This window comes from Protomyctophum parallelum, assembly GCF_964188405.1.
Source record: "Protomyctophum parallelum genome assembly, chromosome: 16".
NCBI classification, from domain to species: Eukaryota; Metazoa; Chordata; class Actinopteri; order Myctophiformes; family Myctophidae; genus Protomyctophum; species Protomyctophum parallelum.
This window is the reverse complement of record NC_139711.1, coordinates 31010564-31027637: the sequence shown is the minus strand read 5'-3', so window position 1 is coordinate 31027637 and position 17074 is coordinate 31010564. Positions and strand designations below refer to the sequence as shown.

Below are 17074 nucleotides of genomic sequence, written 5' to 3'. Positions count from 1 at the left end.
AGAGACAGCAACAACACCCGACACTGCAGAGAGGAACTGCGGACGGAGGAGGAGGACATGGTGGGAAAAGGGGGGAGGGTGGCTGCAGATAAATTCTGTCTTTTATCTGTGACCAAATGTAAGCTCCTGCCGGGAGTGTTCCTCCTCGACATGTTTTTATTCACCATCTCTCGCTCTCAGCATGCAGCTCCCATTTTCTCACCACCTCCCCACATCATGTTCAAGGCTTGCTGTATCTGCATATAACCATCTCCTTCCTCCGAGTCAGGAGGAAGGAGTTTGCTTTATGCTCATTATATCACTCACACGCCTGTTGGACCCGTTGCACACTTCCTCTGTCTTTCACACAATACTGTAGGCTACTCTCCTGCTGGTTGTTAAGGGTTGTACATCTGTCTTTCCATCTATCTCCTCCTTTCCGCATGCCTCAATCTCCCCACTCTCTTTCTTACTCTCTCTCTTGCTATATCTCACATCACCACCCCTCTCTTGTTCTATTGTCTCCTTTTGCTCTCTCTCTCTCTCTCTCTCTCTCTCTCTCTCTCTCTCTCTCTCTCTCGTGTCTGTGTGCTTTCCTTCCTACATCTCATGGTCTGATATTGAGGTGGATTTCTGGGTGGGGGTGGGTGGATGCTAACCCATGCACAGCTCCCTGAGACTAGTACATCATTTGACTGCTGGTCTCCATGGCAACCTCGGCTAGCAGAGCTTAACCTCTCTCTTTCTCACAAGGGACACGCCCTTGTATGAAGGGAAAACAGGAAGTGAACGCAGATAATATGGCAGCGAGGGAAAGAGAAAAAAAAAGGAAAGGAGAGGTGGGAAATAATTCAAGGAAGTATAGGAAAGAATAAAGATTTATCTCCATAATCAGCTTAAAGGGGATGACAACGTACGTACATATACAGCTGTGTTTAACCCCCATCCGAATGTGTACTACTCCACCAAAAGGTGAATGCACCCACTGCAGAAGTACAATACAGTTTAGACTGTGAAGCACTTAGCTGGGTGCCTCAACCAGGATAATGTATTTAGAGAATCAATAATTGAATGTATTTTGCAGCACTGAGGGCAGCAAAGCTTGAAGCTTTTAGTCGAGACAGACCCCATAGCCACAGCCATTATGTTATATGCACTGCTAAGAACTATGTCTCCTTTGTTGTGTAGACATATGGTAATGCATGCATTCTCAATAATGAAATGTTCTCGGAAAAACCCTTTCTAGGCTCAACAACATGCTTGCGGCCTCATAAAATGCATGGATTAGCGTCTCCACTTTATTCCCTTTGCACGTGTCCCAACCCATCGGTTTAGGTGTGAGCTTGTGATTGACAGTGGAGCTACCAGTGCTTTCAGCCCCACCCAGACGCAGAACAGGCATGCAAGAGCCGAGCTGAGCTGCGATGCCCCGGTACTGAAAACTCCCTGCTGCTGCTCCTGCTGCAGCAAAGAGCGGAAAATTACCGGCCCCTCCCCCTCTTCAAGTCACTTTCACAGGCACAGAGAACTGCAGCCCACACACAGGACACATACTGAACCACTCAAATGCATACAAACAGCTCTAGGCATTGTTTCAGGGACTACAATGACGGTGGCCAGCCCAGTATAGACTTTGGTAAATGCAAACCTATAAAACTAGCCTACAATGCATACTGCAGATTGAGAAGCACAGCATGCTGCCATGCTGAAACACACACTGACCCACTTACAAACCTCAACATCACCTACAATATGGAATGTCTATGTACATGTATGTAATATAGAAACCCTGAGTGGAGTTTTAGACACCTTATAATGAATCAATCAAGCAAACAAACAAACAAACAAAGATTTGACAGACCAGGCTGTGAATTGTTTAGGCTGAAGTACCACTCCCTGAAATGAGGTCATCTGGGTGACTATGACACAACACAAGTTCCACAGCCTCTCAAGTGATTATATCTCATGTGCCAATCTAATTTCACTCTGAAAATGAATCACAATCATGAGACCATGTATAAATATATGCTAGATTGATATTCAGAGAATGGACATGCATGCCATTAGCAATAGTTATGGCAATGTTGTGAAAACACACCGGTTGTCTTGTATGTTGTTATGTTGAATATATCTGTGTTGCCCTGACACACATTAAAGATGTTAACGCTAATATGTAAATGGCATGTCATGTCTACAGCAAACTCAGGCCAATAGCACACACGCCTGGAGAGATCGGCACTAATTCCCCATTACTCCTCTCAGCTGCTCCCCTTCCTCGGCAACACTATAGCAGGGTTAGTGGAGGGGGATGGGAGAGGAGGCTGACAGCATAGGAGAGGTAGAGAGAAAGAGAAGCAGGATTGAGGGGGTGTGACAAATCATGTACATGTATACATGTTTTCTGATCGTGAAGGACAAATAAATGACACACACACACACACACACACACACACACACACACACACACACACACACACACACACACACACACACACACACACACACACACACCTCATGTGTTGCAGGTGAAACAATTTGACAATGTTTAAAATATTATAATGTTATTGTATAGGATGGAATGGGGGCTGGGGAAAAGAAGGGGATGTGAAGTAATAGAGCAGTGACAATGACAGCCGTGAGAAATGAGAGGACAGAATGTAGGGCCATGGCTAGAGAAAAGAATCAAAGATAAACAGCAATGGCAGATTAGTCCAGATTATTCATGCTCTCAGCTGTGATATAATGGGGTTTCAATGTGCTAAGCCTGCTGAGGGAACAGGACTGCAAGAAAAGCTAAGACAGAGGCCTATATCTTTAACATATCAAGTTTGAACACAGATGGAAACATGGTAGATAGACTAAGTGATTATTTTGCCACCTAAATAGTGATTAGTGTTTAGAGCACATAGCACTTGCTTGTCTTCAGATTTCACAGAATAGCATAACCACATAACATACCAAAATACAGCATAGGCCCTCATGATGACATTGAGAAAATAAATATTATAATCATTAAATTATACTCAACACTAAAATAGCGTTTCCACATTTATCTGTGACATCAAAAATAAGTTGACATGAGGATGATGAGGTTTATGACAAAGGTCATGTCATGACAAACTGTCATCCTACTATAAATGCACCACGTCTGTGTGTGTGTGTGTGTGTGTGTGTGTGTGTGTGTGTGTGTGTGTGTGTGTGTGTGTGTGTGTGTCTGTCTGCATGTGTGTACACAGGGAGTGCAGTGCCTGGTATCGAGTCTGTCCATGGTTCTCCAGAACCACCACAAAAGGCTCCGGTCAGGCTCTGCCAGTGGGCCTAATCAGCCTAAATCCCTCACCTGTGCAATTTCCAGCCTCTGCCTCAGCCAATTGATTGCCATGGCAACCACACACGTGGCAATTGATTACTTAACCAGTCCACTTTTCACAGTCAGTTTGCACTCTTCAGACACAGGCAGATACCGAGATCTCCATGTGGGAGACCGGCAGACAGTAAAAATGGGTGCTATGACAAGTTGACAACGGGTATTATTTGGTTCCCAAGTTGCATCGTTCCCAAGCACGTACAAGTCTAGTCATGGTCAACTCAAGCTTTCAGGGGTCAGAAAACTTTCAGCACAATGGACAGCAACAGTCCCATTACAAGCAAGGAAAGCTACAGGCACACAAGACAGAGTTCAAATGCAGTAATACGTGAGAAAGGATTGTTTTGTTATCTCACAAACTACTAAAGATTATGTATTCACTTGCAAATAGTTGCTTCTCAATAATTGTCATGATTAAATGCTGGTACCATTTTTTCTCCACTGTCTGTGTCTCATAGGAGGGTTGTGGGCACTTCAGAAATGCACCTTTTTCAAATTAGATTTAATTTAAAATATAATTCGATTTGTATTAATGCAAGAACAATGCAGGCTTCCACTATAGCAACTTTCCAGGAATATAAAGCCTGGTTTCTGAACTGTCCACAGACCTCTTCTGAGTCACAGATGGTACAATATTTAAAAAAAGTATTAGTGAGGACAAATTATATGAACATAGGTTAAAACAGTTGAAGTTGTCCTTTAAATAAACAAAATAGAGGACTTTAGCCACATTTAGACTAATGTAATCTTACCTTCTCTTTATTAGGTAAAGTCTGGGTCCGGTTATAAGTGTCCCCATCATTAATGCTAATGAGTTCTGCATCTACAGGTGGATAGGGCGCAGGGAAAACCACTACGTCACTCTTCAGTGTGTCAGAGCTGAAACACACGTCATACTGCTGAGTAGATTTAGAGTAAGACCAGCTCCCGTCAGGATGGGTGGTGATCATTGGGGCTCCATACCTACTGAAATCGCTGTCTGTCCTGTGACATTTGACAGCTATTAAACTGATGAGGCTCAGTAGAAAGATCACAGAAACAGATGCAATGGCGATCAGTAAATACAGGTTTAAATCAGAGAAGCTCTCCTCCTTCATTGGCAGGTGTCTAAATGAAGTCTGAATTTCTCCTGTATTTTCAACCACCACTACATCAATAGACACAGTAGCTGACAGGGAAGGTTCTCCGTTATCAGAAACCAACACCACTAACGGGTGGGTTTTCAGGTCATTGTCACTCATTCGTCTCTTGGTTCTGATTTCTCCAGTACTGGTTCCAATTCGAAAGAGGTTATTTCCCTTTGGCTCGGTGATGTGATAAGAAAGCAGAGCATTGTAGCCAGAATCTGCGTCTACAGCTCTGATCTTGGCCACAAAGTATCCAGCTTCAGCAGAATAAGGAATGTTCTCACTGTTAACAGATCCGTGTTCAGAATAGGGAACGAGGATCCCGGGACTGTTGTCATTCTCATCCAGAATGAAAACGTTTACAGTCACATTGCTGCTGAGCGAAGGAACTCCATGATCTGTGGCCTGAACTGTAAACTCAAATGTGTTTAACTCTTCATAGTTAAAAGAATGTAGGCTGACTACATCTCCTGTTTCTGAATTTACATTTATCATAGAGGCTATCAAAGTGTTTTTAGGGGAATTGTCACTGACAGAAAATGTTACTTTTGCATTTTCATCTACATCAGCATCATGCACAGCTATTGTATAAATAACGGCTCCAACTGGACTGTTCTCTTTTACATAGATATTGATAGTGGATTCTGAAAAACTAGGTGGGTTGTCATTTACATCAGAAACATATACTGTAATAACACTCGTACTGGAGAGGGGTGGAGTCCCCTCATCAATAGCTATGATGGTGACATTATATAGAGAATCCCTTTCTCTGTCAAGTTGCCCATCTACAACTAGGGAATAATGATTTTTATATGAATTCTTAACTGTAAACGGTACAGAATCTATCACTTTAACCTGAACGACGCCATTTTTGCCTGCATCGTTATCCTTCACCGTTACAAGTCCAACCATTGTGCCCATTGGCGCGTTCTCTTTGACAATATTGACTAAGGATGTAACTGATATTTCTGGTGGATTATCATTCACATCAGTGATCTCCACGAGAACTTTACAAAGAGAAGCTCTCGGATTTTGCCCTTTGTCTTTTGCTTGGACCCGAATTTCAACTGCATTGTTTCGTTCATGATCCAATTGTCCTTTCACCGTAATTTCCCCGGTGGCTGAATTAATGTCAAATATGGCAACCTTGTTATCATTCTCGTGGTTAATAAAGGAATATACGATTTCCCCATTGAGATCCTCGTCTAAATCTTGAGCATGCACTGAAATAACAGAAGCGCCGTATGGCGTATTCTCTGGCACCCGGGCTTTGTATAAAGGTTTACTAAAGATGGGAATATTATCATTAACATCTTTCACATTGACAGTGATCTGTAATGTTCCTGATCTAGGAGGCTTACCTCCATCTATAGCAGTCAGTGTTAGTTTAATCACTGGCTGTTTCTCTCTATCTAATGGTTTTTGCAGCACTAACTCACTAGACATAGTCTGTTCTCCGTCTCCACCACTTTGTACATCCAGAGAGAAATAGTCATTTTGGCTCAATTTGTAGTTCTTTACCGAGAAACTGCCCACATCTGCGTCAAAAGCGTTTGGCAGGGGAAATATTTCCCCTGTATAAGCGGACTCAGAAACATTCAAAATAATTCCAGGTGTTCTAAAAGAAGGTGCGTTGTCGTTTATGTCCAATATTTTAACCTCGAATCTATAAAGATTCAACGGCGAGTTCACGATGGCTTCCAATTCAAATGAACACTTCACGTTACGAAAGCAGAGCTCGTCTCGGTCTATTCTCTCTTTCACTGAAATAATCCCAGTCTTCAGGTTTACATCAAAATATTTGGCATGAAGTCCGGATATCTGAAAGCCACGAGTTTCCAATTCTTGAACGTCTAGTTGCAGATCTTTTCCTAAATTTCCAACAATGGTGCCCGGATTCGATTCCTCCGAAACGGAATACACAGTCTGTGTTGCAGCGATATCCCATATTTGGGCGAAAGAAAGATAACATATTAAAGACTTTAAAACTTTGCCCAGGTGCATTCTGTCAATATCCATGTATCCCGATTAATAAAAACAATGGCTATAAGCGATCACATTGCTGCATGAGTATGCGTTCAAGTTAAAGAGCCCGTGGCCATGCAACCGCCAATGCATGGGTATACGATGAACAAAGCATTATCATCCTTTAACAGGGGAGGAGCCACAGCCACTCAAAACTACCACACTGAGACCAGATAGCGGCATCTTGTGGAAATACATTCAATACAAATAGTACAGCAATGTTAGATACATATAGGCTATGTTGTGACCGTCATGAGTATTGCAATATATTAAACACCATAGTTTGATGCCAGCCTGGGATGTATAAGCAAACTGTACTTGCACTCTACACCGTAAAGGTGGTGGTGCTCAATACACGATTTCAGCACCATGGCTGTGGACAGCACACTACAGAGCTACAAGCTCATAGAACAGCCCATGCAGTTTCAATTCACATTTGACTGTATAAACGGTATCGGTATAGGCCTACCGAAAATGCATGAATGTAGCCTCTATATAAAATAGGGGAAGTGATTATTTTCCACGTGTCTTACCTTCTCTTTGTTTGGTAATGTCTGAGTCATATACGTGTCCCCTCCATTAATACTGATCAGTTCCGCATCTACTGGCGGGAACGGTGTGGGGTAAACCACTACGTCACTCTTCAGTGTGTCTGAGCTGAAACACACGTCATACTGCTGGGTAGATTTAGAGTAAGACCAGCTCCCGTCAGGGTGGGTGGTGATCATTGGGGCGCCATACCGACTGAAATCGCTGTCTGTCCTGTGGCATTTGACAGCTATTAAACTGATCAGGCTCAATAGAAAGATCACTGACACTGATGCAATGGCGATCAGTAAATACAGGTTTAAATCAGAGAAGCTCTCGTCCTTCACTGGCACATGTCTGAATGGAGTCTGAATGTCACCTGTATTTTCAACCACCACTACATCAATAGACACAGTAGCTGACAGGGAGGGTTCTCCGTTATCAGAAACTAACACCACTAATGGGTGTGTTTTCAGGTCATTGTCACTCATTCGTCTTTTAGTCCTAATCTCTCCAGTGCTGGTTCCGATGCGAAAGAGGTTATTTCCCTTTGGCTCAGTGATGTGATAAGAAAGCAGTGCATTGTAGCCAGAGTCTGAATCCACAGCTCTGATCTTGGCCACAAAGTATCCAGCTTCAGCAGAATAAGGAATGTTCTCACTGTTAACAGAGCCGTGTTCAGAATAGGGTGAGAGAATCCCAGGACTGTTGTCATTTTCATCCAGGATAAAAACGTTCACAGTCACGTTGCTGCTGAGCGGAGGAACACCAGAGTCTGTGGCCTGAACTTTAAACTGGAACGTGTTTAACTCCTCGTAGTTAAATGACTGCAGGATGACAATATCTCCAGTCTCTGAATTGATGTTTACAACTGATGTTATTGGAATACCTTTCGAACCACCATCTAATGACGAATATGTTATTTTTGCATTCTCTTCTACATCTGGATCAACTGCAGTTATGGTATGAATTGTAGCTCCAACTGGACTATTCTCTTTCACGTAAACATTCATAAATGGGCCAGCAAAACGAGGTGCATTGTCATTAACATCAGAAACATGCACTGTAATAACCGTAGTGCTGGAGAGAGGCGGAGTCCCTTCATCAGTAGCAACGATGGTGACGTTATATTCAGAAGCACGCTCTCTATCAATATCCCCGTCTACTATTAGAGAATAATAGTTTTTGTAGTTTGATTTCAGTTTAAAGGGCACCGACCCAACTATTTTACAGTTGGTGAGACCATTATTGCCCCCATCTTTATCATTAACGGTTACTAAAGCAACTACTGTTCCTAACTCAGCATCCTCTTTAACTGGGCTCATAAGGGACGTCATCACGATGTCCGGAGTATTATCGTTGACATCAATTACTTCTATTAGCATCTTTCCATGCACACTACGAGAGGGTGTCCCTTTATCTTTTGCTTGGATACGAATTTCATATGCAGCGTTTTCCTCATAATCTAGGTGTCCCTTTACAGTTATCTCCCCTGTGTCGGGGTTCATGCTAAATAACTCTGCAGGATTGAAATCTCCTCTCTCAATGAAAGAATACACAAGTTCACTGTTTACGCCCTCGTCTAAATCTGTAGCACTTACGGTTAATATGGAAGTCTGAAATGAAGCGTTTTCTGTAACCCGAGCCTTATATAGAGAGTGGCTGAATACTGGAGTATTATCATTTACATCCATGACGTTCACAATTATTTGTAACGTTCCAGATCTGGGTGGCTTTCCTCCATCAACAGCAGTCAATACAAGTTGGATAACGGGCTGTTTCTCTCTGTCTAACGCTTTCTGTAACACCAACTCTGCAGACACACTATCTCCACCGCTTTGTACGTCCAATGAGAAATGTTCATTCGGGCTCAGTTTGTAGCCTTTTACCGAGTTACTCCCTGTGTCTGGATCGTTTGCTATCGGGAGCAAGTACCTCTCTCCAGTGAAGGAAGATTCAGAAATATTGAATGTCTTTACCTTTTCACGGAATGATGGTGCGTTATCATTAATATCAATAATTTGAACTTCTATGCGATGCAGTTGCACTGGATGGCTCAGAATGGCCTCAGCGTTCAATGAACACTTCGGCATTTTCGAGCAGAGCTCTTCGCGATCTATCCTATCGGCAACATAAAGGGTGCCCGTTTTTAAATCCACATCGAAATATGTCTTTGATTTTCCCGAGACAACCCGCAAATCCCTATATTCCAGTTCTTGAATGTTGACATTTAAATCCTTAGCGAGATTTCCCACGACCGTGCCTTTGTCTACCTCCTCTGAAACGGAGTAAGATATCTGAGCTGCAGCCCAGTCAGACAAACAAAGAATAGCCAGGCAATGTATCCAAATGATTTCGGAGTGTCTTCCACGACGACCCATCGCTGCTTTAAAATAAACGAATTATGCCCATGACAGTGTGCTTGCAAGCAGCATGTTCTATAACAACCTATCCTCACGGTCTCACTGATATTCGCGTTCTCTTCACAAAGCCCTCGCACACTATACAGTTTTCACTTGGAGAGGAGGAGTCTATAAGCCATTATTACAAATATATGGTCTCGAGCGACGCCAAGTGTTACAGTATCGTTCAAACAAAAATAAATTGAGATTGAGTGATACTTTTGATGGAACTATTTGCAATAGCTGTGTAAAGCAACAATAATATAGCTTAACATAAGATATGAGCTGTATTGATATGTAAACAAATCTTAGGCTGAAATGAGCATCTAAAGGCCATTTTTTCACGCGCTCGCGTAATGTCATATTGCATATGGTTTCTATCTTCAAATGCATTTTCTCAAAATCATCATGCCCTGAATCAATCAGCTTGCCAAGTTATGATACATCGGATGAATAATTAATCAAATAGAACTTTGTGGGGCACTTGTTGCTGGTGTAAAGTTACAGGTGCACAAAAATCACACTCGTGTAAAGTGAGTGGCACCCACATATATATCGGCCACATGACATGACACGTCTCATTTAACTGCTGCCTAAAAGCCATGCATCCTCAAAAAAAGAAAGAAATAATAATACTAATACTAATACTAATAATAGATACTAGAGTATTTGTAAATTAAATAGACCTACATAATAATTGTTATTATATGTATTGTTATGCATGATTAGGATGATCAAGTTTATTATACGTTTTTAGAATGTCTAGTTTTTTCAGTGGCTTACCTTTTCTTTGTTTGGTAAAGTCTGGGTCCGGCTATAAGTGTCCCCATCATTAATACTAATGAGTTCCGCATCTACCGGTGGATAAGGGGCAGGGAAAACCACTACGTCACTCTTCAGTGTGTCAGAGCTGAAACACACGTCATACTGCTGAGTAGATTTAGAGTAAGACCAGCTCCCGTCAGGATGGGTGGTGATCATTGGGGCGCCGTACCTGCTAAAATCGCTGTCTGTCTTGTGGCATTTGACAGCTATTAAACTGATGAGGCTCAGTAGAAAGATCACAGACACTGATGTAATGGCGATCAGTAAATAAAGGTTTAAATCAGAGAAGCTCTCCTCCTCCTTCATTGGCAGGTGTCTAAATGAAGTCTGAATTTCTCCTGTATTTTCAACCACCACTACATCAATAGACACAGTAGCTGACAGTGAGGGTTCTCCGTTATCAGAAACCAACACCACTAACGGGTGAGTTTTCAGGTCATTGTCACTCATTCGCCTCTTAGTCCTGATTTCTCCGCTGCTGGTTCCAATTCGAAAGAGGTTATTTCCCTTTGGCTCAGTGATGTGATAAGAAAGCAGTGCATTATAGCCAGAGTCTGCATCTACAGCTCTGATCTTGGCCACAAAGTATCCAGCTTCAGCAGAATAAGGAATGTTCTCACTGTTAACAGAGCCGTGTTCAGAATAGGGTGCGAGGATCCCTGGGCTGTTGTCATTCTCATCCAGGATACAAACATTCACAGTCACGTTGCTACTTAGTGGAGGAACACCAGAATCAGTTGCCAGAACATAAAATTGGAATGTTTTCACTTCTTCGTAGTTGAACGACTGGAGACTGACTATTTCTCCACTTGCAGAGTTAATGTTTACCACTGATGAAATGGGGATATTTCTTGGGTAACTCTCTTGCAATATATACAACACAATTGCGTTTCCATCTGAATCAGGATCAATTGCATTCGCCGTGTAGATAACAGTACCGATAGGACTGTTTTCTTTCACATAAGCATTAATCACAGGCTCTGAAAATCGAGGCGGGTTGTCATTTACATCTGCTACATGTACAGTAATAACGCTTGTGGTGGAGAGCGACGGAGACCCTTCATCAGTAGCAATGATGGTGACATTATACTCAGATACACTCTCTCTGTCCAGCGGTCCGTCTACTACCAATGAATAATCATTTTTGTAATTTAACGTGAGCTTAAAAGGAGTAGGCCCAACAAGTTTACAATTGGTCAGCCCATTCATTCCTCCATCTGAGTCGCTCACAGCAACCACGGCCACAATTGTTCCCAACCCTGCGTCTTCTTTCACAGGGGTCATGAGTGACGTCACAGATATCTTTGGCGAATTATCATTGACATCTGTAATTTCTATTAATAATTTAGCGTTCGCACTTCGAGGCGGATGGCCTTTGTCGGTTGCCTGAACCCTAACTTCATAAGCAGGTGTGTCTTCATAATCTAAAATTCCTTTGACAGTAATTGCACCAGTTTCTGAGTTTATATCAAATACATCTGATGGATCGACATTGCCACGTTTGATCAATGAATAGACGAGCTTACTGTTCATACCCTCGTCTAAATCGGTTGCATTTAGCTTTATTACCACTGTCCCTGGAGCAGCATTTTCACTGACACGCACTTTATATAGCGGCTTGCTGAAAGTGGGTGCATTATCATTGTTATCTATAACGTTTACCACCAGCTGCAATGTTCCTGATCTTGGAGGTTTACCTCCATCTACAGCGGTCAGAATGAGGTTAATGATAGGCTGTTTTTCTCGGTCTAAAGATTTCTGCAACACTAACTCAGCGGACACACTGTGGTCTCCACCGCTCTGCACGTCAAGGGAGAAATGTTCATTGGGACTCAGCTTGTAGCTTTTTACCGAGTTGCTGCCTGTGTCTGTGTCAACTGCTATTGGAAGTAGATATCGCTCTCCTGGTGATAGCGATTCATAAATATGTAACACATAAGACTGCTCAATGAAAGCAGGGGAGTTATCATTTATGTCCAAAATATTCACCTCAATGCGATTTACATTCATTGGATTGCTTAATACTGCCTGCATTTTCAGAGAACACTTAATGGTGTTCGGACAAAGCTCGTCTCTGTCTACTCTCTCGTTAACAAAGAGGTTTCCTGTCCGCAAATTTACATCAAAGTATTTCTTACTGTACTCCGACACAATTCGGAGATCCCGTGACTCCAGTTCCTGCACATTGAGATTTAAATCCTTAGCGAGATTCCCCACTACCGTGCCTTTGTTCACCTCCTCAGAAATGGAATAGGATATTTGACCCGCAGACCACTCACAAAGACAAAACAAAGCAGCGATTTGAATCCAGACATATCCATTTAGTTCTCGAAACCCCTTCATCATCCGAACCAAAGCGTTAATAGCAAACAATCATTTAGTTCCAAAACAGTTGAAAGGTCCCATAGAGAAATACATCCCGTAAAATGTCCAACCCTTTTCACAGACGCATCAGCACTCGAGTGTCTGTTATCAAGCTCATGCCTATGACGACGTTTTCAGGGAGGAGTTTTGGATAGTGTCAGCTGCACTACAGTCGTGTTGTGGTCTCCAGCGACACCACAAGGTTCTCAATAGACCTAACAATTTGAATAATAGCTAAACCTTTTTTAAATATATATATGCCAAATGAAAATAACAATAACAATAATAATACACACAAATACACAAGCAAATAAACTGCCTACATCTACGGTACCCGTGAAATAAAACAACTATAATGGTTAATGAATCGATCACCGAAGTAATAAAAGCAACTGTAGCGAGTTTCACCAAGGAGGGAACCAGACAATGCTAGGTCGAGTTCAGCACCATGGACAGAGCTGTTCCACACTACAGCAGACTGCAACACTTTCAGCACCATGGACAGACATGCTGCCTTGGCTGAAACTCTGTCAATGTGATATATAGCCTGCTTGCATGCTTGACTATTCCTGTAACCTAAATGTATTATTGTATACTTTGTAATTATATGGAAATTCATGCAGTGTTGTCTTCAGTAGCCTATACAACAACAACAAAGTATTGATTGAACAAAAGCCATATAGTGTTGATTATTCTATACTATAACATGGACAAATGGGCTGCTGTTAAACGTGTAACTTTAACAGTAAATCCGCAAATCTGTTTTATATTATATTTACATTTAATAAAATATATATTTTTTTCAGATTATTTTAAACATATAAAATCATGTTAAGTGAATGAATACATAAAAAGCGCAGTTTCATACCAAAGTACTAAAATGTGATATCCTATATGGAGATAATCATATAGAATAGGCCTACCTAAGAAAATGAAAGTTATTATTAGGCCCAATTTTCATGTGCGGCTCCGTCTCTTACCTTCTCTTTATTGGGTAAAGTTTGAGTCCGGTTAAAAGTATCCTCACTGTTAATACTGATCAGTTCTGCATCTACAGGTGGATAGGGCGCAGGGAAAACCACTACGTCACTCTTCAGTGTGTCAGAGCTGAAACACACGTCATACTGCTGAGTAGATTTAGAGTAAGACCAGCTCCCGTCAGGGTGGGTGGTGATCATTGGAGGGCCATACCTACTGAAATCGTCGTCTGTCCTGTGACATTTCACAGCTATTAAACTGATGAGGCTCAGTAGAAATATCACAGACACAGACGCAATGGCGATCAGTAAATACAGGTTTAAATCCGTAAAGTTATCATCCTTTGTTGGAATATGTCTTGGTGTCTGAATGTCTCCTGTATTTTCAACCACCACTAAATCAATAGACACAGTGGCTGACAGGGAAGGTTCTCCATTATCAGAAACCGACACCACCAATGGATGAGTTTTCAGGTCATTGTCACTCATTCGCCTCTTAGTCCTGATTTCTCCGCTGCTGGTTCCGATTCGAAACAGGTTATTTCCCTTTGGCTCAGTGATGTGATAAGAAAGCAACGCGTTGTAGCCAGAGTCTGCATCTACAGCTCTGATCTTGGCCACAAAGTATCCAGCTTCAGCAGAATATGGAATGTTCTCACTGTTAATGGAGCCATGTTCAGAATAGGGCGCTAGAATTCCAGGACTGTTGTCATTTTCATCCAAGACAAAAACGCAAACAGTTGCATTGCTACTAAGAGGGGGGACACCAGAGTCTGTAGCCTGAACTAAAAACTGAAAAGTGTTCAAATCCTCATAGTTGAATGACTGGAGACTGACCATATCCCCTGTTTCCGAGTTAATGTTTACAACAGATGCTATAGGGATATTTCGAGGAGAGCTATTTAACAAAGAATATGTCAATTTTGCGTTTTCATTTGTATCTGGATCCACTGCGCTAATTGTGTATATTACTGCACCTGTGTCACTATTCTCTTTCACGTAAACGTTAACCACTGGATCTGAAAACAGTGGTGGATTGTCATTAACATCAGAAATGTAGACCGTAATGATACTGGTGCTGGAGAGGGGCGGGGTCCCCTCGTCAACAGCTGTGATGGTGACGTTATACTGTGAAGTCCTTTCTCTGTCGAGAGGCCCGTCTACTACTAGAGAATAATCATTTTTATAGTTTGATTCAAGTTTAAACGGAGTTACGCCGCTGATTTTACATGTATTGACGCCATTCTTACCGCTGTCTTTATCGCTTACAGTGACCAAAACAATAACGGTTCCTATCTCGGCGTTTTCTTTCACTGGATTTCTAAGGGAAGTAATTGATATCTGTGGTGAATTATCATTGACGTCAATTACTTCGATCAGTAATTTACTGTGTGCAATTCGAGGAGTAGAGCCTTGGTCTTTAACCTGGACACGAATCTCATATGCACGCATTTTTTCATGGTCCAGCACACCTTTAACTACAATTTCTCCTGTGTCAGAGTTAATATCAAATACATCTAAGGGGTCTATTTTACCACGTTTGATAAATGAATATATCAGTTTTCCGTTTAGCCCGTCGTCTAAATCTGAGGCATTTAGTTGGATTACTTTAGTCCCAAATGGAGCATTTTCATTCACACGAGCTTTATACAATGAATGGCTGAAGGTAGGTGTGTTATCATTTGCATCAATTACATTTATCACTATTTGCAATGTCCCTGATCTGGGAGGCTTCCCTCCGTCTACAGCGGATAAAGTGAGTTTAATAACAGACTGTCTCTCGCGATCTAATGCTTTCTGTATCACTAACTCAGCAGAAACACTGCTCTCTCCACCACTCTGTACATCCAGGGAGAAATATTCATTTTGGCTGAGCTTATAACTCTTTACTGAGTTACTGCCTATGTCTGCATCAACTGCTATTGGAAGTAGATATCGCTCACCTGGTAAGGATGACTCGGATATGTTAAAAATATAAGACGCCTCGATGAAAGCAGGCGCGTTATCATTTATATCTAAAACATTGACCTCAATGCGGTGTAAATTTATTGGATTGCTTAAGAGCGCCTGGATTTTCAGAGAGCATTCCTCCGTGTCCGGGCAATGCTGTTCTCTATCTATCCGTTCATAAACAAATAGGCTTCCCGTGCGTAAATTCACATCAAAATATTTCTGACTGTACTCCGATACAATTCGGAGATCTCTGGATTCCAATTCTTGCACATTGAGGTTTAAATCCTTAGCTAGATTTCCCACCACCGTGCCTTTGTTCACCTCTTCAGAAATAGAGTAAGATAGCTGAGCCGCAGACCAGTCACAGAGACAAAGCAATAGAATGATCTTAATCCAAGTAGGGCTATATGTCTGTCGTCCTTGAACACCCATTACTGTTCGAATAAAGTAATTGAATCCAAACAACAAAATGTTGAGACATCCGTCATGAATGAGCCTTTCCTGACATACGATCCTTTAGTTTAGTGTGCAAGAGGAGCGAATGTTTTTTTTTTCTCCCATCGGAGGATTTGGCTGATGACGTACCATGCAGGGTGGAGTTTTTCCCCATAATTGAAAATATTTACAGTCTACGGTCTCTAGCGACACCACGTGTTAGCTTACAGAATAATAAGGAATATAGGCTATACTAATTAGGATAATGTGTTAAAATATGTTAACCACTAGTCCAAAGAAGAAGACGAAAGGTAATTCACATGCACACATTAACCAATATAGCATATAGGCATGTATGTCGCGTATTAATCACCTATATATCTATAGTGTTGAATTGCCTAAGTCTCCTGTAGTTACAAAGTGAAAACATACTAATCGACACTCAAAGTATATATATACTCATGAACATGGCCAAAGGCTCTCAAAGCTATATTTATAATATCGCCGTTCAACACCATCGGCTTAGAATTCCATGCGTTCTCTCGATTTTGTAATTTAATTTACTCTGAACAATTTAATGAGTACACTACATGACTGTGCAAATAAATAATGATTACTTGTTTAGCCGACACTTCATTGTCAACATAGGACGTAGACCTATATTTACAATGGATGATCAAATGGTATCCAGCGTGGCATCATACGGTTTTCAATATACAGATTAATCTGAATAATGGGTAAACCTTTTTGAAATACTTTGCCAAACAACAACGACAATAATAATATATAAATAAATACATTAACTGCATCTGCACATAGCCTAATCTACCCCGTGAAATAAACAAATATAATGGATAATTATAATGATAACAACACAACAGAACTAAAAAATACAATAATTATAGGTCTTATCACACACACACACACACTCACACTCACACTCACACTCACACTCACACTCACACTCACACTCACACTCACACTCACACTCACACTCACACTCACACTCACACACACACACACACACACACACACACACACACACACACACACACACACACACACACATGCTGCGAGTTTCACCACAACGTT

At 41.5% G+C, this 17074-nt stretch overlaps 3 protein-coding genes across 4 annotated transcripts in view; all 3 read right to left on the bottom strand.

Annotated features, from left to right (window-relative positions):
* The window catches only part of LOC310873735 (protocadherin gamma-A8-like), a gene marked incomplete at both ends in the record, with an annotated part of 83186 nt that overhangs the window by 55351 nt on the left and 10761 nt on the right, over positions 1 to 17074 (bottom strand). The gene's annotated exons all lie outside the window — the stretch shown is intronic.
* The window catches only part of LOC310872940 (protocadherin alpha-C2-like), a 65199-nt gene that overhangs the window by 45201 nt on the left and 2924 nt on the right, over positions 1 to 17074 (bottom strand). Inside the window, exon 1 of one of the 2 annotated variants that reach the window (XM_083785145.1) lies at positions 7032 to 9467. The exons of the other annotated variant lie outside the window; for it this stretch is intronic. Within the exon in view, the coding sequence (XP_083641271.1) occupies positions 7032 to 9407 (2376 nt within the window). The 5' untranslated portion in view covers positions 9408 to 9467. Of the gene's footprint in view, positions 1 to 7031; positions 9468 to 17074 lie in introns of those variants that run through there. 2 annotated transcript variants of the gene reach the window in all.
* LOC310873271 (protocadherin alpha-5-like) lies at positions 10200 to 16157 on the bottom strand (the record flags this gene model as incomplete). The annotated part of the gene is made up of 5 exons (XM_083785605.1): positions 10200 to 12527; positions 13598 to 14226; positions 14572 to 14760; positions 14845 to 15084; positions 16133 to 16157. The coding sequence occupies 5 exons, from the start codon at positions 16155 to 16157 to the stop codon at positions 10200 to 10202; spliced, it is 3411 nt and encodes a 1136-aa protein (XP_083641731.1).